Source organism: Mus musculus, chromosome 1, assembly GCF_000001635.26.
Source record: "Mus musculus strain C57BL/6J chromosome 1, GRCm38.p6 C57BL/6J".
NCBI classification, from domain to species: domain Eukaryota; kingdom Metazoa; phylum Chordata; class Mammalia; order Rodentia; family Muridae; genus Mus; species Mus musculus.
The window spans coordinates 17009354-17033698 of NC_000067.6; the positions used below are offsets into that span (position 1 = coordinate 17009354).

Sequence of the window (24345 nt, forward strand, 5' to 3'; positions counted from 1 at the left end):
ATTTGATCACCCTGTAAATGCAGAATTGAAAGCATGTGTTCCCTTGAGAAGATCTATAACACCCAGCACAGAACTGGCCTTCTATACAGTTGCAGAAAGAAGTGTTGACTGTGGGTCAAAGGGGACTGCAGTTTTCCACTTAGCTCTGGTCTCAAAGAGGCTCACTGTCATCTCATACGACTTGAATGTACCCATTACTGATGAACAACTTGCTTATATGAATCTGCTTGAGCTAAGGAAGGGTGGAATTACATTTTCCCACAATATTTCTTTTCCTTCAAATGCTTTTCCACCATAAAAAGGCTTTTAAAAACCATTCAGCTTAGAAAATCCAGATGGCCTTCAGTATCACTTACCTTGTGGTAACACCTAACACAAGTCTAGAGGGACCCCCCTCCCCCTCAGTCCCCTGCTCTGCTGCAGAATGAGCAGCAGAGCCAAGAATTAGCATCTGTAGAAAACAATGGTAAGTTTGTTTGCTTGCAAAGCAGTTCAAGCCTACAGTTTCCCCCCTGTGTAGCTTCCCCAGAGGGTGGCATGGCTAGGACCACAGGACAAAACTCCCTCTGCTTGCTGAGCTCTCCCAGTGGGGTTCATACCCTGGAATGTCTAATCCCACAAGGTACCAGGGAAGGGGGAGTTGATTTATCAGGTCACTTCCAAATGAGCAAAAGGTCCCTTTCTTAGTGAAATATACCAATGCATTTAAATGTTTGAAATAAGCTGCACACAAAGCGAGATACTCATTTTATCACTCTTGAATAAGTCACTCTATCAAGGCACTTATGCCAGCAAACCAGTGGGGCACCTCTCCAGAACAGTGCTTAAACCTGCATTTTACAGTCTTTCTTTTTCTTTCCTACTACTGTTCCCTTTCTCTCTGTGGGGAGTAGAGGTGTGTGCACATGCATTGGTGCTATTTGCTCAGACTAGAAATCTGATAATCTGTTGCCTCCCTCAATTGATCTTCACACCTTATTTTTTTGAGACAGGGTCTGTCATTGAGCCCAGACTGCATTGATTCAGCTTTGATGGCTTGCCAGCAGGCCTCAGGTAGCCTCCTGTCTTTTCCCACTTATTTTGTAGTATTACTGAGATTAAAAAACATAGGCCTTTAAAGGAAAAGATCCAGACTGAATTGCTCCCAGGGGCACAACATGTGGCACAGACCTAGGTAGGCTAGCTGACTACTCCTTCTCCATTCCTCTTCCTTTCCAATTGCTCTGGAACTAGCAGAATCTTCCTTCCAGAGTCATCTGATCCCAGCCCTGACTGCTCACAGGGGCCTGTTGTCACATGTACTGTTACATGTTGCGATGACATCTGGATGTAGGCCATCTGGGCTTCCCTTCCCCATTCTTCCAGTTGTCTGAACTATATTCAATCTCCAGGCTTTGCTCATGTCTCCTACTGTGTGCCCAGGTCTAATTGGTAAGTTCTCTGAACTCTATCCTGCCTGCACCCCCTCCAATACCCAGCCTTAGCCTGGATTATACCTACTGTGTGCTGCCCCATTCTGATCAGGCTCACCTGAGCCATCTCAACACCCAGGCTTTGCTCCAGTCACACATCCTGTATGCTGATCCACTCTGTTGAGATCAGACCCCCAGATACTAGTCTGCCTGCATCATATCCAGCCTCCAGGCCTGTTCATAGATCCATCTGTTCATGGATCAAGCCTGTTAAGTCTCCAAAACCTGGCCAGCCTGACTATCCCCAACCCACAGGCCTTGCTTTAGTCACACAGTCTGAACAACCTAGCGTGACACATCACTTCAGACATACAAGCAGCAAAAGAAGCCTACATGCACAAGTCATACTGTAAAAATGCAAACAGTATGAAAGACCAACACAGGCTTTCTTCCTCTTAAATCCACCAGTGTGTTAAAGATGCTCCCCATTGGGAATTACATAGATGTCCCAAAGTCACAAACTTAAAAATAAACAAAACAAAACAAAAAACTTAAAACCTCATCAAATAATTCAAGGAGTTTAAATACACAAATAGCTCAGTGAACCTAATGGGAATAACAAAAAATGTGCGAGCGAAGCCCAAGAAAACACAAACACATAGCCGAATGGAATTCTGAAGACAATTCAGAATTTAAAACTAATTCAGTAAATAAATAGAAATAGTGAAGAGAAATAAGCTGAAATGAAAACTTGATTAGCCCAATTTGAAGACTCAGAGGGACAGCTTTCTACAAGAATGGCTCAAGTAGAAGAAATGGTGGGGTATGAAGATAAAGTAGAGGATTTAGAAAAACAAACAAGAAATACACAATAACAACACCACATGCAGAAACTATGGGACACCACAAAAAGGCCAAAGTTTCTAATTATAAGCACAGATGAAGGAGAAGAATCCCAGGTCAGTTGCATAGACCAGGTTTTCAAAAAAATCATAGAAGAGAACACCCCGACCAAGGAGACAAACCCAGTTAGATATAAGAAGCACAAAACACCAACTTGACAGGATCAGAAAAGAACCTCTCCACAGCATATCACGGTCCAAACACTAGATACCCAGAACAAAGTGTGACTACTGAAGGCTGCAAGAAAAAAAGACAAGTCACACAGGAAGGACAGTCCCTCTGAATAATAGTTTCTCAATGAAAAGTTTGAGCATAGAGTAATTACTTCAAGTTCTAAAAGACCATGGATGTTAACCCAGACTACTGTACCAAGTAAAACTCAGGTATCGCGGAGGGAACAAAAGGAATTTCCATGATCTAAACGGACTAAAAGAAAATACACCACCAAACCAGCACGTGGAGAATCCTGGAGGCAGTATTTCAGATTGACCAAAAGAATAAGCACAGACGAGAGACTAAAGAAAATAAATGAACTAATAACGACTGAAACATAAAATAAACACAAGACAGGACCAAGAACACAAACAAAAACAGCTAACAAGCTAAATGCCTATGATCAACACACACTTTAAGTAGTAATGGTCCCCACTACTTGTCAAAAGACACAGGTCAGCTAAAAGGATTAAAACACAAAGTCCACCTTTCTCCTGTCTACAAGAGATTGTTCTTAGCTCTGAAAATGAGCACCTCCTTAAAGAGAAAGGATGGACAAAAGTATCATGAGTAAATGGGACCAGGAAGCACGAAGCTGCACTGTCCTTATATTTGACAAATAGACTTCAACCAAAAACTGGTTGAAAGAGATAAAGATTACATTGTAATCCAGGAAACAATTAACTACAAAGACATTGCAATCCTAAACATACATGCACCTGACTTCATAAAACACATACTACTGAAAGGAAAGACACATGCTAACTCTAAGTCAGTTAATAACAGGTGATTTCAAAACCCCACTTTTACCGACAGGTTAACGAAATAGAGAAATGTCAGAACTGAATGACATTGTACACAAAATAGGTATCAACAGAATATTCTATCCAAACACCACCAAAGACTGTACAAAAACTCAGCAGCCTACAGAAACTTTTCTGAAATACATCACATAGCCTGGGAAACACATCTTTAAAACTTGAGAAAAAGTTAATTCCATGTATCATTTTGAACTGTAATATAATGAAATCTAATCAGCAAAGGACTGTACATAGACTCATGGAGATTAAATGAAAATGAAATCTCAGCATAAGAAAATGTTCAGGACACAATAAATGCAGTTTTACAATGGAAAGTTATACCTCTAGATGCCCACATTAAAATACCAGAACATTCTCAAGCCAGGAGTGGTGGTATACACCTTTAGTCCAAGCACTTAGGAGACAGATCTGAGTTTAAAGTCTACATATCGAGTTTTAGGTCAACCAGGGCTCTGTAAAGAGACCCTGTTTCACCCCCACCCCCTACCCAAGATGGAACTCAAGAATTTAGGAAACCAAGGAAAAAAATAAACCCAAATCCAGTAGACAAGAAAACAACAACAACAACAACAACAACAACAACAAAATCAGAGTAGAAATGAAATAGAATCAAAGAGAACAAGACAAAACCAAACCAAATCAAGAATAAAAACAATTTAAGAGCTGGTATTTTGAAAATATAAACAAGGTAGATAGATCTTTAGCTCAATTAGCCAAATAAACAAACTCCACAAACCATGGCCCCCATTATATCAACAGATCAAAGATGAACAGGGAAACATTATAACAGACACCAAGGAAATCGAGAATATTGTAAGGAGATACTTTTTCCCCCCTCGAGATAGGTTCCCTTGAGATAGGATAGCCCTGGCTGTCCTGGAACTCACTCTGTAGACCAGGCTGGCCTCAAACTCAGAAATCCCTCTGCTTCTGCCTCCCAAGTGCTGGGATTAAAGTTGTACTGCCCAGGTAAGGCAATACTTTAAAGACTGACATTCTATTAGGTTACCATACCTAGAAGGAATAGATTTCTAGATTCATCTGAATTATCAAAGTTAAACCAAGAAGAGATCATTTAAACAGACCCATAACAAATACAGAGGCCAAAACAGTGATAAAAAGCCAAGAGGCCCAGATGGACTCATAGCAGATTCAACCAGACTTTCAAAAAAGAGCAACCAACACATCAAAGCAGGAACACTCTCAACTCCTTCTCCAAAGACAGCATCCCTCTAATACTCAAGCCAAGAGAAGAGTCAACAACACGAAAAAGACTCACATGATCATCTCAATAGATGAAAAAAAAAAAGCTTTTGACAAAATCTAACATACACCTTCATGATAAAAGTCCTAGAGAGAGTAGAACTTGAGAGAACACACCTCAACTTAATAAAAGCTATCTATGACAAACCCACAGCCAATGTTATCCTAAATGGAGAACAATTTGAAGCAGTCCCATTAGAATCAGGAATAAGACATGGTTGTCCATCCTTCCTACTCCTTTTCAGCGAAGTGCCTGAAACACTAACAGAAGCAATAATTCAAGGGATACAAATAGGAAAAAAAAAATCAACCCTATTTACAGATTATGTATTATACATAGATATTACAGACATCCCACTAGAAAACTTCTAGGAATGATAAGCAATCATTTCAGCAATGAGGCAGGAAACAGAATCAACTTTAAAAATTATACACCACAGCAAACACACTGGGAAGATGGTCGTGGAGACACCATCTAAACTTAACTGAGGTGGTAAAGCTCTAAAGGGATACTAAAAATGGAAAGATTTGCCATGCTCTTTTGTTTGTTTGTTTAAAATTTTTCTTTTTAAAATTCTTATAGAGGGAAGTTACAAGGGCAGAAGGCAGATACAAAGAGACAGGGAGATGACTGGGATGGGGTGCATGATGGGAAACTCACAAAGCATCAATAAAAAGTCTTTTAAAAAGTATGCATACAGGGGGCTGGCGAGATGGTTCAGTAGTTAAGAGCACTGACTGCTCTTCTGAAGGTCCCGAGTTCAAATCCCAGCAACCACATGGTGGCTCACAACCATCCGTAACGAAATCTAATGCCCTCTTCTGGAGTATCTGAGGACAGCTACAGGGTACTTACATATAATAAATAAATAAATAAATCTTTTAAAAAAAAGTATGCATACAGCTCTAGTAGAGGACCTGTAGTCATGTGCACATTCCATGCCCCCCATAATTTAAAATAATAACAATAAAATATTCTTTAAAAGAACAACTGACAACAAATGCTGGAGATGATTTGAGGAAAGGAGAACCCCAATCACTGTTGATGGGATTTCAAATTGGTACAGCCCCTGTAAATTAGTGTAGAGAATTCCTTCCTAGTTGTAAAGCCCGTAGACCTGTACAATAACTGAACTGGGATAAAATCCATGAAGGCGCAAGAGTGGAATTTTCATCTTGGAGGAAACCAATATCTATCTATGTAGAAATAAGGTCCACCCCACAGGAGAGACCTCATGCCGGGGGCTGCAAAACCAGGTTCATAGTGAGGGCATGAATCCTAGGATAGAGCAGTATTGTTTCTATGCATTCTAAATACTTATCTGTATACTCAAAGACAAGTGTAGCTCTCACTCTCCATCAAAGCATCCTTTTTGTAATAGGTAGAGATCATTATGATATCTAAAACTTGGTCAAAATGTAGAGAATAAGTCACCGGATGGTGCCCAGCTGCAATTGATACAACTGCAGTGAATATAACCTAATGCTCAGAAAAAAAAAAAAAAAAAAAAAAAAAAAAAAAAAAAAACTCACAAAAGAGAATGTAAAAAGGTTGTGAGAGCTAGAGGCCCAAAATGTCTCCTGCTTGATAGGAGCTCCTATACATAACAAGGGGAATGCACCCATGAACAATCAACAATATGGTTGTCTGAACAAAACTGTCATGATGACAACACTAGTTAGCCTGCTAACAGGGGTGGGGGAAATTCCCCATTGTCCTACACCCAGATGAAGAGCTATAGGAGGCCAAAGACTGCTGAGAATGGGAAGAACCAGTTTCCTCCATGGATGAGTTCCAAGTGGTCAGCCTTGGACACACAAGCAAAGCAAACAGACCCAGTTGGTTATATACACACGTGTGCATCTGTGCAACACATATTTATACATGTATAACAGTAATAATTGCAGAGGTCATGTGCTTCGGAGGGAGACACAGGAGAACTTGGGGGAGGCATGAGTGAAGTAGATATCCTGCTCATGCATTAAGTTCTCAAAAAATTAAATAAGTAAAGCACAGGAAATGAAAAGCCCATGGTCCAACTTCCCCCAGCAAAGGAAGAAATCAAGATTTACCTGGTTGGTAGAAATCAGGTGACAGCTCTCTGGCCACAGCTCTTGCTATGTCGCACTCCTGGCGAGCAGCCAGTGCAGCTTGGTCGGCAGCATCAGCTTTTGCTCTGGCATGTGCAGTCCTACATGGGTATAAAAAGGCAGATCAGCAGAGAAGTCAAGGCATTAATTACTCGTGGACAAGCAAACCACGATCTAGGGAGAGAAATGTTAATTATGATCATGGCTCTTGCAGGTGCAAGAACAACTTTTAGTCATGTTACAGAGACCTCAGCAACAGCCAAAACGCAGATGAATCACCACAGTACAGCTTCCAAGGGAAAAGAAAATCATGAATAAGGTCTCTACCACTGGATACTGTATCTGGTCGTCAGAACTCAGTGGACCAACCCTTCTGCTGATTTTGCATCCTTTCCCCCCAACTCCAAAAGACTGCCAACTAAGATTGGTTGCATAGAGGAGGATTTGACCATTTGAATTAGCTGTATGTTCACGACCAAGTTCCATTGGTAGAACTGAGTAAGAGTCAGACTGAGGAAAGGTTGCCCAGTGGCAGAAATGAACAGAACTGATACCACCAGTGCTGGCTAATTCCTATGTGTAAAAGTCCCTGCTGTGGTACTTTAGGCCATCAGCACAAAGCCACTGGGCATGTTGCTGGGAAGAAGTCTAGCACACCACAGGTTCTCACTAGTGTGCCCTAGAAGGGATATCTACTTATCTGACTAATTTAAATTAGAAGTTATTTGTGTGTGTGTGTGTGTGTGGGGGGAGGTGCTAGTAGGAGTGTGAAGAGGTCAGAGAACAACTTGTGGGAACTGTTTCTCATTCTATAGTGTGGCTTCTGAAGACTGAACTCACATACCATGGAGTTGCTCTTACATGCTGAGCCATCTCCCTGGCCTTGTATTTGCCTGCCTTTTTGCCTGCCTTTTTGCCTGCCTGCCTGCCTGCCTGCCTGCCTGCCTTCCTTCCTTCCTTCCTTCCTTCCTTCCTTCCTTCCTTCCTTCCTTCCTTCCTTCCTTTCTCTCTCTCTTTCTTTCTTTCTCTTCCTTTCTTCTTCTTCTTCTTCTTCTTCTTCTTCTTCTTCTTCTTCTTCTTCTTCTTCTTCTTCTTCTTCTTCCTCCTCCTCCTCCTCCTCCTCCTCTTCTTCCTCCTCCTCCTCCTCCTCTTCCTCCTCCTCCTCCTCTTCTTCTTCTTCTTCTTCTTCTTCTTCTCCCCCCCTCTCTCTTTTTGGAGTTTGAATGAAACAGAAAGGAGCCAGTGAGGCAGAGCTGGTAAGGATGGAATGGATCTTTTAGTCTTCTATCTCCTCCCTGGTTTATCCTCATACATTAAAAATCTCACCTGTTATAGGGGAGAAAAAACATTGGGCTTCCTGGGCTTGGGATGATAGCCCAGTTAGTAATGTACTTGTTCTGCAAGCATAAAGATCTGAGTTTAATTCCCCAAAGTACACATAAAAAAGGGAAAGAAAAGACAGGTATAGTGGTACACACTTGTAAGCCTAGTGTTGGGGAGATGGAAGCAAGCAGATACCTGGGGCTCACCAAGTTCCAGTCCAGGGAGAGACCCTTTCTCAAGAATGAGGGGTGTATGTTTCCTTTGCCTGTTTTCTAAAGAGAGAAAGAAAAAAAGCATGGAGTTGGACAGGCAGAGAGTTGTGGAAGATCTGAGAGGACATGAAAGAGAAAAAAACATGATCAGAATATACAGTATGAAAAGAATTATTTTCAATTTAAAGATGAAGTGGCCAGTGCCTACCTCAGAGTGCCCAACAGAGAAAACTGTCCCTTTTTTAATCCATGAGTACAAGCACATTTGAACACCTGCATGCACACATACAGAAGAACTGAGCTTGAGGTTGGCGCCAGCACCAGGTCACCTGGGCACAGAGTCAGCGGGCACCCCCAAGGTCCCTAGAGGACCCTCCATGTGATCTTAGGACCACCGGTGAGTGGAACACAAATTCTGTTCCGTTCCAATCACACAGGACCTGAGACGGCATTAGGGAAGCAGAAAACCCGGCCTGATATCAGGGTCACAAGTACCTTAAGATCTGCGCCAGCACCAGTAGTAGGCGAAAACCCCCAAGGTCCCAAGAGGACAGCTTCTGAGCCAGATCCTGTTTTGGGCTCCAGACATCAGGGCACCTTACCTGCCAGAGGAGAGGTGTCCGCCCCTCCTGGGAGGGCTTTGCTGGAGCACCTGGGGGAGCCATCTTGATTCCGAGCTCCCTCCAAGACTAGTCTGCATAGGTGAGAATGTGGACTACAGAGGCTAACAGCTACTAGGACAGGCAGAAGCCACACGGCTTCTGAGGCAGACCCCTTTTTGGGCTCCAGACATCCGGGAACCTTCCCTGCCAGAGGAGAGGTGTCTGCCCCGCCCGGGAGGGCTTTGCCAGAGCACCCAAGGGAGCCATTTTGGTTCCTGGATCCCTTTGAGAGTAGTCTGCGAAGGTGAGAGTGTGGACTGCAGAAGCTAATAGCTTCTGGGACAGGCAGAAGCTACACAGTTCTGGGACAGGCCCTGTTTCGGGCCTTCATCTTCTGCCAGGAAGCAGGTCCAAATGCCAGGTATCTGTGCACCTTCCCTGCTCGCCTGCAGAGAGTGCTCTGACCACTAAAACTCAGAAGAGATCTAGTCTCCCAGGTCTGCTGATAGAGGCTAACAGAATCACAAGAGGAACAATCTCTAACCAGAGACAACTATAACAACTAACTCCAGAGATTACCAGATGGCGAAAGGCAAACATAAGAATCTTATTAACAGAAACCAAGACCATTCACCATCATCAGATCACAGCACTCCCACCTTGCCCAGTGCTGGGCACCCCAACACACCCGAAACGCTAGACCCGGATTTAAAAGCATATCTTATGATGATGGTAGAGGACATCAAGAAGGACTTTAATAGCTCACTTTAAGAAATACAGGAAAACACTGCTAAAGAGTTACAAGTCCTTAAAGAAAAACAGGAAAACACAATCAAACAGGTAGAAGTCCTTAAAAAAAAAAAAAAAAAAAAAAACAGGCAAACACATCCAATCAGGTGATGGAAATGAACAAAACCATACTAGACCTAAAAAGGGAAGTAGACACAATAAAGAAAACCCAAAGCAAGGCAACACTGGAGATAGAAACCCTAGGAAAGAAATCTGGAACCATAGATGCAAGCATGAGCAACAGAATACAAGAGATGGAAGAGAGAATCTAAGGTGTAGAAGATTCCAGAGAACATCAGCACAACAATCAAAGAAAATGGAAAATGCAAAAAGATCCTAACTCAAAACATCCAGGAAATCCAGGAAATAATGAGAAGACAAAACCTATGGATAATAGGAGTAAATGAGAATGAAGAGCTGGTTCTTTGAGAAAATCAACAAGATAGATAAACCCTTAGCCAGACTCACTAGAGGGCACAGGGATAGCATCCTAATTAAGAAAATCAGAAATGAAAAGGGAGACATAACAACAGATCCTGAAGAAATCCAAAACACCATCAGATCCTTCTACAAAAGGCTATATTCAACAAAACTGGAAAACATGAACGAAATGGACAAATTTCTAGACAGATACCAGGTACCAAAGTTAAATCAGGATCAAGTTAATGATCTAAACAGTCCTATATCCCCTAAAGAAATAGAAGCAGTCATTAATAGTCTCCCAATCAAAAAAAGCCCAGGACCAGATGGGTTTACTGCAGAGTTGTATCAGACCTTCAAAGAAGATCTAATTCCAGTTCTGCACAAACTATTCCACAAAATAGAAGTAGAAGGTACTCTACCCAATTCATTCTATGAAGCCACAATTACTCTGATACCTAAACCACAGAAAGACCCAACAAAGATAGAGAACTTCAGACCAATTTCCCTTATGAATATTGATGCAAAAATACTCAATAAAATTCTCTCTTACTGAACTGAAGAACACATCAAAACAATCATCCAGCCTGACCAAGTATGTTTCATTCCAGGGATGCAGGGATGGTTTAATATACGGAAATCCATCAACGTAGTCCACTATATAAACAAACTCAAAGACAAAAACCACTTGATCATCTCATTAGATGCAGAGAAAGCATTTGACAAACTCCAACACCCATTCATGATAAAAGTCTTGGAAAGACCAGGAATTCGAGGCCTATACCTAAATTAATAAAATGATAAAAGCAATCTACAGCAAACCAGTAGTCAACATCAAAGTAAATGGTGAGAAGATGGAAGCAATCCCGCTAAAATCAGGGACTAGACAAGGCTGCCCACTTTCTACCTACCTATTCAACATTGTACTTGAAGTCCTAGCCAAAGCAATTCGACAACAAAAGGAGATCAAGGGGATACAAATTGGAAAGGAAGAAGTTAAAATATCACTTTTTGCAGATGATATGATAGTATATATAAGTGACCCTAAAAATTCCACCAGAGAATTCCTAAACCTGGTAAACAGCTTCATTGAAGTAGCTGGATATAAAGTTAACTCAAAGAAGTCAATGGCCTTTCTCTACACAAAGGATAAACAGGTTGAGAAAGAAATGAGGGAAACAACACCCTTCACAATAGTCACAAATAATATGAAATACGTTGGCGTGACTCTAAGTAAGGAAGTGAAAGATCTGTATGATAAGAACTTCTAGTCTCTGAAGAAAGAAATTAAAAAAGATCTCAGAAGATGGAAAGATCTCCCATGCTCATGGATTGGCAGGAACAATATAGTAAAAATGGCTATATTGCCAAAAGCAATCTACAGATTCAATGCAATCCCCATCAAAATTCCAACTCAATTCTTCAAGGAATTAGAAAGAGCAATCTGCAAATTCATCTGGAATAACAAAAAACATAGGATAGCAAAAACTCTTTTCAAGGATAAAAGAACCTCTGGTGGAATCACCATCCCTGACCTAAAGCTTTACTACAGAGCAATTGTGATAAAAACTGCATGGTACTGGTATACTGACAGACAAGTAGACCAATGGAATAGAATTGAAGACCCAGAAATGAACCCACACACCTATGGCCACTTGATCTTCAACAAGGGAGCTAAAACCATCCAGTGGAAGAAAGACAGCATTTTCAACAAATGGTGCTGGCACAACTGGTTGTTATCATGTAGAAGAATGCGAATCAATCCATACTTATCTCCTTGTACTAAGTTCAAATCTAAGTGGATCAAGGAACTTAACTTAAAACCAGAGACAGTGAAACTGATAGAGGAGAAGGTGGGGAAAAGCCTCGAAGAGATGGGCACAGGGGAAAAATTCCTGAATAGAAAGAACAGCAATGGCTTGTGCTGTAAGATCAAGAATTGACAAATGGGACCTCATAAAATTGCAAAGCTTCTGTAAGGCAAAAGACACCGTCAATAAGACAAAAAGGCCACCAACAGATTGAGAAATGATCTTTGCCTATCCAAAATCAGATAGTGGACTAATATCCAATATATATAAAGAACTCAAGAAGGTGGACTCCAGAAAATCAAATAACCCCATTAAAAATGGGGCTCAGAGCTAAACAAAGAATTCTCACCTGAGGAATACTGAATGGCTGAGAAGCACCTGAAAAAATGCTCAGCATCCTTAATCATCAGGGAAATGCAAATCAAAACAACCCTGAGAATCCACCTCACACCAGTCAGAATGGCTAAGATCAAAAGTTCAGGTGACAACAGATGCTGGTGAGCATGTGGAGAAAGAGGAACACTCCTCCATTGTTGGTGGGATTGCAAGCTTGAACAACCCCTCTGGAAATCAGACTGGCAGTTCCTCAGAAAATTGGACATAGTACCACCAGAGGATCCCGCAATGCCTCTCCTGGGCAAATATCCAGAAGATGTTCCAACTGGTAAGAAGGACACATGCTCCGCTATGTTCATAGCAGCCTTATTCATAATAGCCATAAGCTGGAAAGAACCCAGATGCCCCTCAACAGAGGAATGGATACAGAAAATGTGGTACATTTACACAATAAGTACTACTCAGCTATTAAAAACAAGGAATTTATGAAATTTATAGGCAAATGGTTGGACCTGGAGGGGATCATCCTGAGTGAGGTAATCCAATCACAAAAGAACTCACATGATATGTACTCACTGATAAGTGGATATTAGCCCAGAAACTTAGAATACCCAAGATACAATTTGTAAAACACATGAAACTCAAGAAGAATGAAGACCAAAGGGTGGACACTTTTCCCCTTCTTTGATTGGGAACAAAACACTCATGGAAGGAGTTACAGAGACAAAGTTTGGAGCTGAGACGAAAGGATGGACCAACTAGAGACTGCCATAACTGGGGATCCATCCCATAATCAGCCTCCAGATGCTGACACCATTGCATACACTAGCAAGATTTTGCTGAAAGGACCCTGATATAGCTGTCTCTTTTGAGGCTATGCCGGGGTCTAGCAAACACAGTAGTGGATGCTCACAGTCAGCTATTGGATGGATCACAGGGCCCCCAATGGAGGAGCTAGAGAAAGTACCCAAGGAGCTGAAGGGATCTGCAACCCTATAGGTGGAACAACAATATTAACTAACCAGTACCCCCCGGAGCTCGTGTCTCTAGCTGCATATATATATCAGAAGATGGCCTAATCGGCCATCACTGTGAAGAGAGGCCCCTGGTTTTGCAAACTTTATAGGCCTCAGTTCAGGGGATCACCAGGGCCAAGAAGTGGGAGTGGGCGAGTAGGGGAGTATGGGGGGGAGGGTATGGGGAACTTTCGGGATAGCATTTGAAATTTGGAATGTATTAAAGAAAATATCTAATAAAAAGAAAAAAATTAAAAAAAAAAATTGAGCTTGAGACAGTGAGATAGCTCAACACTTGTTTCTAAGGGTGACAAAGTAATTTTCAATCCCCAAACCATATAGGACAAGAGAACTATGTCCCACAATATATGATCTGACCTCCATACATGATGTGTTATACACACACACACAGAATTGAAAAAATAAAAGCTTCTTAAGGAGAGACGAAACAGAATGTGGAGGGGAGAGAGAGAGAGAGGGGGAGAGAGAGAGAGAGAGAGAGGCAGAGAGAGAGAGAGAGAGAGAGAGAGAGAGAGAGAGAGAGAGAGAGAATTGGCTCATGAACACAGTATTTACTGAGAGCCTAACTTACATATAAATGAATGTTGATTCCTTAGGAATAGCTGGGCTGCCACTTAAAAGTAAGTGAACTAAAGAATATATTGTATGAAAAAATTCTATTTTCAATAAAACAATTTAGTACACCACAAAACTATAGGAATGTTAAAGAGAGCATGGCCATCGGGGCTCAGTTGAGAGAGGAACAGGTAGAGCAGAGGGCATATCTAGGGGAGAGAAACAACTCCATGTGGCACTGTAGTAGATGTCATACATGTACTAAAGTTTGTAGGATATACATCATCAGGAGTGGATGCTAATCTGAGCCATGCACTTTACTTGATGAAGTACAAGCACTTAGATGAATGAAGGACGTTACTGTAGATGCACCAATATTGCTTCATCACTCACAACCAATTTACCCAAGATGTCAGACAAGGAAGCTGCATGTGAGCCCAAGGTGGGGAGAAAATGTGTATAAGAACACTCCAGTCTCTGGTTAACTAAAAACTGCTTTTAAAAAATCAATTATAAGTACAGCAATCACAAGACTGAGAAGGTTATATTTATATATTCAGGAAAGCTGTATGTATGGTTGTGTATATTTATCCACATCTATCACTTATACATACATACATACATACATACATACATACATACATACATAGAAACAACAAAGAAAAAGAACCTTTACTTGAGAACAAGGCAGATACATAGTATGGACTAGAAGGAGAAAATGGAGGGAAGGAAATTACATAATTATGACTTCAAAGGCAAAAAGTATTAAAATGAAAGGATCATCTCCCACATATCCAGATAGTTATTTTTGTATCAGATGGGATATTTCTGATTATTTCTGCCTATGGGGCATTATTATTTTGAGGTGAAAATGAAAGCAAGAGTTTAAGAGAACATATTCTAAAATGCCTGTCTGCAGTGACCTTGTAAGACACCATCCTTGTTGATTTGGGGGTGGGGGTGGGAGGCGTTGAGTCTAATTCTAGGCCCGAGAACCAGTCTATAGTTCCTGTTCATGTTCTTTCAGCTTCTCAATTTTTTTTCCTTCCCAGAATGATTTTCCATTCTATCTGCTATTCTTAGATAGAGTCTAATTATGTCTCAGTACCATAATTAATGAAGCTGTAAAGAGTACAGTTATGATCCCTTTTTTTTTTTTTTTTGGTTTTTTGAGACAGGGTTTCTCTGTATAGCCCTGGCTGTCCTGGAACTCACTTTGTAGACCACGCCGGCCTTGAACTCAGAAATCCACCTGCCTCTGCCTTCCGAGTGCTGGGATTAAAGGCATGTGCTACCACGTCCGGTGCTTTTTTTTTTTTTTTTCCTGATCCCTTTTAATGTGATTTCCTAGCACTTCAATAAATCCATAAAACTAAACAACATATTTTGATACAACGGCAACACACTTCTATCAAGCCAAATACAATGGAAGTATTATCTCTATATTGTCTTATAATCCATCAACTGGAGAGTAGACTATAGCTTACCCTTCCTGTCAACACATCTTAGAAGCATAGAGTCAATGAAGCTGCATTTACTACTCTTGTACCTAACTTACTTTTTCACTTGTTCTTCCCTGAAGGTCCAGCCAGACCAACTCTTTCTGTCTAACTCAGATAGAGTGTCTGTCAGTCAGGACTATTTACAGCTGGTCAGATGAGCAAGACCACATCCACACCTGTACCCAGAGACACTGTTTGAGAACTTCTGGTGATTCCAACCATGAGAAATGGAGTATATTCTAGCTTCTAGGGGTCAAGGTCACTGGCATGGTTAGACTCTGGAGGTTGCTCTGCCTTGTGTGTGCACTCATTTATTTAAGTCTCATGACTAGTTCCAAACCTACAAATGGCTGGTCAGACCTGCTGCTGTCCCTGGGGTCAGGGTCAGAACAGTCAGTCTCAGAAAATCAGCTGAAGGCACTTCGCATTGGTTCCTACTGGATGTGGTTGTATGGAAACACACAGACATTTACAGAGACAGACAGACAGACAGACACACACACACACACACACACACACACACACAAAGATACTTTTCATTTCTTAAGACCCCTGATATATACAAGTCTTTGGCTCTTTATAGTTTTGATCTGCACACACCATTATCACATACTTTCTCCAATGATATAATTATAAAGTCACACCTATAAGTGAGGTGGCAGTCACTGACCTCTTAGAATGTCACTTCTGCAAGTCTGCCATGCTTTAACTTCAGAACAAGAACAAGAACAAGAACAAGAACAAGAGTGATTCCCTTTTGTAAGTCTACAATACTTTAACTCTAGGATGAACTGGTTAAGAATAAGAGCAAGTTCTGGATGCAGAGACCTGGTGCCTGACTTGCCTCCTTTCTTGGAGTAGCCAGAACTTTTACATGCTACGTATTCACAATCAGAGTAATTATAAACTTGTTTTCTAGTCAGCAGCTTGAGTTCTAAAGTCACTTTACTCTGAAGAAAATAATCGCTTCCTCAATATTCTTGAACTTTAAAAAGAATTTAATGATGGTATTTTCCTTAAATATAGCAATGCCTTTACAAAAAGTACATTCAACTGTTGTCCCCTTAGACTCAGTATTCACTCTTCTAAGGAACACACATGGCCCTGAGATGCCTACCCCACCACAGGCTTTTACAGATAGAGCTGATGAAAGTTTGAATCCAGAAGGAAACATGATTTTGCTAAAGAAGAATCTACCTTTGATGTTTACCAAGTGGCTACTTCTACATTTTCTTCCCAACAATAAAGTGCTTTGAAAATACACTGGTTCTTAAAAATGTCTTATATTCATGAGATTCTTAAAACTTGATCGCAAAGGCTGCCATCTGAAAGGTTCATGGTCTGTCCTTGGGATTTCCTATTACATCCAAATGTCTAAAGAATATTATTATTCAGGCAATTTAAAAACAGGAGAAACTGGCTGGTGGAAACCAAGTCTTGGTTCAGAACCATACTGGTCTGACAGATGCTAGACTCAAAAGTGCTTGCCTCCCTTGGGGGCTGCTTTGGCAGAGCCAGACCCTACAGTTCTCCCCACTAACACCTCAGCAAATTCTAATTCCCTCTGGTTCTCTTGGAAATGCCTGGCAGTAACAAGGAATTCCTTCTTAGGCTATGGCATTATGGGTGATAAAACACAAAAGAAAAATGACCTGTCCTTCCTTTTGGACTATGACATTATTCCTTTATGTGAGACCTAGATTTGAGAAAACTAATTATCTCATGCATACAGTTGCAGGACTTGCAAAGACGAAATTAGTCTGTGGAGCAAGGAATACTCTGGGTGGGGACAGAAGGCAACTGGCTCTGCAGACTTAGGTAAAACTAGGGGCTTCGTTCCGAGGCATTCACACGGAGTAATCAAGCCATGCTTCAGTCTTGATTTGATCTTCCGATAAGATTGGCCCAGCAAGAGTCAGCACATACTGTACTCCCTTGGAAGAGCAACTTTCCGTCTCTTATACCCTTGCTAACTGTTAAAGACAATGAAGATTCAATCTAGAATGGACAAGATTCCACTGCTGTCCCTCCCTGGTTCAGAAGACCTCGTCTGAGTTGTTTTCCACTTATGAATTGTTGAATGTTAATGTTCTCCTCCATAAAAGGCCTTAAAAACCAAGAAATAAAACAGAACAAGACCCACAAGACCCACTTCAGGACTGAGTTCTTAGACTATAACTTTATACAAATAATTTAACGGTGAATAATTAATTTAACAAGTTTTTTTTTTTTTACCTGCAAGCAATAGCAAGTTATTTATATATAACATGGGACATGAAAGGGCACGATATTGAGCTATTTAGATATAACATGGACATGAAGGGGCAGGGTACTGTTAATGAAAATTGCTATTTGATACTTCTAGGATTTATACCTTTGCACAATGTGTTAGAAGAAATGTGGCTTTAGAGTTAACACTTAGGCCAAATCCTTTCAGAGCCTCAAGTGATCATTGTCAATGAGATGACAAGTGAGAGTACATTTTGTATCTGAGAAATGTCTACATACTGCAGTAGTTGGTATCACACCCCTGGCTTCTGCTCACAAGGAATGGTGGAGGAGCCAAGGTCCATCTGAAAATTGTTTGCAAACCTTCGACAAAATGTTTTCCACTGTCAGTCTTATAATGAACCAGGGGATATAATATTCTTACTGTTTAGTGGCAGGAACAGTTTGCTCTCTGATGATAAACTGGTTTGCTTCCTCGTATCAGACAACTCAAACAGTATCATCTATTGTTTCTCTTTTTGTTAAAGCTACCAGTAAACTCGGAATAAGATGATCCTCAGTCCACACAGACAGGTACCTTTTAAAGTTGCATAGTTGCAGGGCTCTAACTGGACTCCTCATGCCAGGAATTCTGGTATGCACATGAGCAGTCACCATGTACCATGGACGTTTTCTGTAAGCTGGCAGGATGTTTAAGTAAAATAGCCAATTCCTCGATCAATAAACTGGTGACTTACTAAAGTTTCTCAACTTTGGCCTCACAGTGTGCTAGTACCCTGGGGTCAGATGTAATGATTTGGGGGGACCTTAGCATATACTGTTCCATCTTCATTGATAAGATTCCCTTTACTCTATCTAGAACACTTTAAACCTTAGAAAAATAAATCCCCATTGCTAGCTCCTTTAAACTTTATTCCCTGATATTTACTTAAAGACTTAATGAGTTGAAAGGCTATATACACTTGTTTTTATTTGTTTGCTTCTGTGAACATGTATGTGTACATGTCACATTATCCTTGTGGAGGCAGAGAACTCTGTGGAGTTTTTTCTCTTTTGTCATATTTGTACCAGGGATGAAACTCAAGCTGTAGGGCTCCTCAGTAGGCATCTTTACCTACTGAGCCATCTCAGTAGCACCATGAAATACTTTATGATTTTCACAGCCAGGCCAAAGAGCCTCTCTACCTCTTCTCAGGACTATGTTACATCTTTTACTTTGTTTTTGTTGCTAGAGACCGAACTCAGGGCCTTGCATATGCCAGGCAAATGCCTTACCACTAAGCTATTTATCTTTTTATACAGTGTCTTACTTATATAGTCTAAACTGGCCTTAAACTCACAATCAAGTGCTGGGTTATAGCCATATTTTGCCATGCTTTGTTTGCTTAAAATTTGTTTTGTGATGTTTATCTTAAGATTTATCTTTAGAAATTCAATAGGAGAAATTAGGATGTTTTATTCTTAAAATTGTTTGTGGATAAAAGTCCTTTTAATGAGGGCCGCTCAAGTTAAAAAACACAGTTGTTAAGATTAAAACACACAATGTAGTGTGAGTGCTCTGAAGAAGATGAGGTTCTCTGTGTCAATAGGTATCTTCTTTCACTAAACAACTCCTAAAACTGGAACTACAAAATGAAGAGTTTGAGAAATGATTCTCTGCTGAATATTTTCTGGGGTAAATATTCTTGATGGTAAACCAAAAATAATTCATTAAGCTCAGAAGAAAAGTAGCTTAAGAAGGTAAAGATGGACTAAGGCAGGAGCAGCCTGGAGTGCACAGGCCCCAGGAGTAGTGGAGCAGCTGGGACAAGTTCTTTCTTGCCACCATCTGCACCCAGGAGCTGGGGCTGTACTACAGCCCTCTGTGCATGGGTGCTGCCAGGGGAGAGCTAGTCTCCCAGAAGTGCTGACACATGCTTACAGGCCCACAGGAGGGACAAGCTCAAGCCAGAGACAGCAAGACCAACTAATACCAGAGATAACCACATGGTGAAAGGCAAGCACAAGAACCTTACCAACAGAAGCCAAGGCTACACGGCATCATCAAAATCTAGTTCTCCCACAACAGCAAGTCCTAGATACTCCAACACACTAGAAAAGCAAGATTTGGATTTAAAATTACATCTCATGATGCTGATAGAGGACTTTAAGAAGGACATAAATAACTCCCTTAAAGAAATACAGGCAAACACAGGTAAACAGGTAGAAGCCCTCAAAGAGGAAACACAAAAATCCCTTTGAGAATAACAGAAAACACAATCAAACAGGTGAAAGAATTGAACAAAACCATCCAGGATCTAAAAATGGAAGTAGAAACAATAAAGAAATCACAAAAGGAGACAACCCTGAAGTTTAAAAAACCCAGGGAAGAGATCAAGAGTCATAGATGCAAGCATCACCAACAGAATTCAGGAGCTAGAAGAGAGAATCTCAGGTGTAGAAGATACCATAGAAAACATTGAGAATACAAATTCCTGCTCAGGCAACTATAACCAGCAAAACTCTCAATTATCATAGATAGAAACCCCAAGATACTCCATGACAAACCAAATTTACACAGTATCTTTCCACAAATCCAACCCTACAAAGGATAATAAATGGACAACTCCAAAATAAGGAGGGAAACTACACCCTAGAAAAAGCAAGAAAATAATCTGCTTTTAACAAACCAAAAAGAAGATAGCCACATAAATATAATTCCAACTCTAAGAACAAAAATATCAGGGAGCAACAATCACTTTTCCTTAATATCTCTTATTATCAATGGACTCAATTCCCCAATAAAAGACCTAGACTAACAGACTGGATATGTAAAGAGGACCCAACACTTTGCTGCATACAGGAAACCCAACTCAGGGACAAAGACAGACACTACCTCATAGTAAAAGGCTGGAAAACAATTTCCCAAGCAATAGGTCCTAAGAAACAAGGTGAAGTAGCCATTCTACTAGCGAATGAAATTGACTTTCAACCTAAAATTATAAAAACGATATGGAGGGACACTTCATACTCATCAAAGGTAAAATCAACCAAGATGAACTCTCAATTCTGAACATCTATGCTCCAAATGCAAGGGTACCCACATTCATAAAAGAAACTTTGCTAAAGTTCAAAGCACACATTGTACCTCACACAATAATAGTGGGAGACTTCAACACACACTCTCATCAATGGACAGATGATGGAAACAGAAACTAAATAGAGAAACAATAAAACTAACAGAAGTTATGAAATAAATGGATTTAACAGATATCTATAGAAAATTTTATCCTAAAACAAAAGAATATGCCTTCTTCTCAGCACCTCACAGTACCCTCTCCAAAACTGACCATGTAATTGGTCACAAAACAGTCCTCAACAGATACAAGATGATGTCAGATTATCACGGACTAAGGCTGGTCTTCAATAACAACAAAAAATAATAGAAAGCCCACATGTGTGGAAGCTGAACAACACTTTACTCATTGATAACTTGGTCAATGAAGAAATAAAGAAATAAATTAAAGCCTTTTTAGAATTTAATCGAAATGAAGCCACAACATACCCAAACTTATGGGACACAATGAAAGCAGTACTGAGAGGAAAGCTCATTCATAGCTCTGAGTGCCTCCAAAAAGAAAATGGAGAGAGCTTACACTAGCAGCCTGACAGCACACTTGAGAACTCTAGAACAAAAACAAGCAAATAGTTCCAAGAGGAGAAGAAGACAGGAAATAATCAAACTCAGGGTTGAAATCAACCAAGTAGAAACAAAAAGAATGATACAAAGAATCAACAAAACCAGGAACTGGTTCTTTGAGAAAATCAGTAAGATACATAAACCCTTAGCCAAACTAACCAGAGGGCGCAGAGACAGTATCCAAATCAACAAAATCAGAAATGAAAAGGGAGACATAAAAATGGAAACTGAGGAAATAAAAAAAAAACAAAAACAAAAACCAAACCATCAGATCTCACTATGAAAGCCTATATTCAACAAAACTGGAAAATCTGAATGAGATGGACAATTTTCCAGACAGTTACCAGGTACCAAAGTTAAATTAGGGTCATATAAACAATCTAAACAGTTCCATAATCTCTAAAGAAATAGAAGCAATTATTAATAGTCTCCCGACCAAAATATGCCCAGGACATATTTAACACATGAGTTCTGTCAGACCTTCAAAGAAGACCTAATGCCAATCAATACTCTTCAAATTATTCTACGAAACAGAAACAGAAGGAACACTACCCAATCCGTTCTATGAAGCCACAATTACTCTGATAACTAAACCACACACAGACCCAACAAAGAAAGAGAACTTCAGACCAAATTCCCTCATGAATATAGATGCAAAATGCTCAATAAAATTCTGGCAAACTGAATCTAAGAACACATCAAAACGATCATCCATCATGATCAAGTAGGCTTCATCCCAGGGATGAGGAGATGATTCAATATATGTAAATCCAGCAACATAATCCACTATCTATATAAACAAACTCAAAGAAAAACAAAACCACATGATCATTTCATTAGATGCTGAGAAAGCATTTGACAAAATCCAATAACCTTTCATGATAAAAGCCTATACCTAACACAGGAAATGCAATATAGAGCAAACCAGTTGCCAACATCAAACTAAACTGAGAGAAACTTGAAGCAATCCCAGTAAAATCAGGGACTAGATAGACAAGGCTATCCACTCTCTCCGTACCTTTTCAATATAGTACTCGAAGTCCTACCCATAGCAATTAGACAACAAATGGAGGTCAACGGGATAAAAATTGGAAAGGAAGAGGTCAAAATATCACTATTTGCCGATGCTATGATAGTATACTTAAGTAACCCCAAAAATTCCACTAGAGAACTCCTAAACCTGATAAAGAACTTCAGTGAAGTAGCTGGATATAAAATTAACTCAAACTGAAATTCAGCACATCAAACAAATCAGTGGCCTTCCTCTACTCAAAGGTTAGACCAGCTGAGAAAAAATTAGGGAAATGACACCATTCACAATAGTCCCAAATAATATAAAATATCTTGGTGTGACCTTACTAAGCAAGTGAAAGATCTGTATGACAAGAACTTCAAGTCTCTGAAGAAAGAAATCAAAGACGATCTCAGAAGATGGAAAGTGGATAAAATTGGAAATGTAAATAAAGAAAATATCTAATAAAAAAAGAAGGTAAAAGTGGGCCTAGATTTTATTACTTTATCCACAAATATCTCATTTCATTTTTGTGAACATGGTGGGCTTTTTTTTCAATGAAAAAAAAAAAAAAGACACTACAAGCAGGAGATTAATGAATGTATATTGCATCCACATAATGCCCAATAAAGTAACAAATACTAGTCAGCACTCCCCCCCCGAAAAGATCAAAATACGCCTTTAAACTATGAGAACTACTCATCATCGATTAGATGAAGGAAACTACAGCAAATCAAAAGCTGATGCTGTTATAGAGCAACTCAACAAAAGAAAAGTACAAATTGCCAGCAAACACATATAAAGATGCTTAGAACAATTAAACATGGAGAAAATGTCAATCTAAAGCAAAGTAAGATAACCCATCTCAAATTTACTCAGTATGTGTTTATGATACACCAGTTCTACAAGCAAGGTTTCAATAATTTTTGTTGTTATTTGATTTATAATCAGCATATCCTTTTAATAGAAAGTCACCCATATATCAAGGGACAAATAAAAAAAGTGCTAAATAATACAGGCTTATTGTTCAGCTTTTAAAAAACATGTACACATGCTACTATATGGGTAAACCCTGAGGATCTTAAACTAAATGAAATATGTCACAAAACAAGTTTTATATGCTGTACATACAGTTGACAAATGTGTAGAAAGAAAAGGAAAGATGTTCCCTGGGGGCTGAAGGGAGAGAGACATGGTGTCATAACACCAGTCCCCACAAGTCTTTCATGTTGAAAAATTAAACCACTGTCCTGACCATGACTGAATGCTATACTCAATAAGGTTTGCATTATAAACACTTTATGGGTTTTTTTTTTTTTTTGGTTACTGTTTTTGTTTTTCAAGACAGGGTTTTTCTGTGTAGCCCTGGCTTTCCTGGAACTCACTCTGTAGACCAGGCTGGCCTCGAACTCAGAAATCCGCCTGCCTCTGCCTCCTGAGTGCTGGGATTAAAGGTTTCTGCCACCTCTGCCCGGCTTATAAACACTTTATAATTAAGAAGATAATCAGGGATTGGATAGTATCTACAGAGATAGAGAATCTAATATATCCAAAAAAGGCAAGAGGAAAATCCAAGGAGGTTTTGCTCTTAGTTGAAAAGTCACTTCTAATCCCAGCCATAGCTAAAATTCTAAAGGAGCAAATGTCTCTGATGGGAAAAATCTTTAGTAGACAGTTCAGGGAAGATACAGCAAAGCTTTGAAACATACCCATTAGGCTATCTTTTAACAGAAATCTTGGCATGGAGACGGCTTTCAAAAATATTAGTGGATGGACAAATGGGTGTGGAAAACAAGATCATGGGTAACCCCGAGATTTGCAATTAGGAGCCCAGATGTATGACTTCATTACTGAGAGACATCATGCAGGAGGTTATTTATACAACATAGACATTTTTAGTTATAAATTCAACACTATTATGCAAACTCAAGGTCTAAGTTATAATAGTAGCATGAAGACTAACGGGGGGTTCAAAGACATGTGGCTGAACCTAACAAAAAGTGAATCCAACTGAAAAACACCCTGAACTGTCTGCATTTATGTGACATTGGCATTCATCAAGTTACTTACCATCGCCCTGCTGTCTCTGGAAGAGCACTGAGGACTGAGCCCACTTAGTGACTTAGGGACCCACG

The 24345-nt window shown here is 40.0% G+C and overlaps 1 protein-coding gene across 6 annotated transcripts in view; it reads right to left on the reverse strand.

The window, feature by feature from the left end:
- Jph1 (junctophilin 1) overlaps window positions 1-24345 on the reverse strand; it is a 155819-nt gene that overhangs the window by 67250 nt on the left and 64224 nt on the right. For all 6 annotated transcript variants that reach the window (XR_001785237.2, XM_011238399.3, NM_020604.2 and 3 more), the window contains exon 3: window positions 6686-6804. Coding sequence is in view for 5 of the 6 variants with exons in the window: in XM_011238399.3 (XP_011236701.1) it covers window positions 6686-6804 (119 nt within the window). In the remaining variant the exon portion in view is untranslated. The remainder of the gene's footprint in view (window positions 1-6685; window positions 6805-24345) is intronic.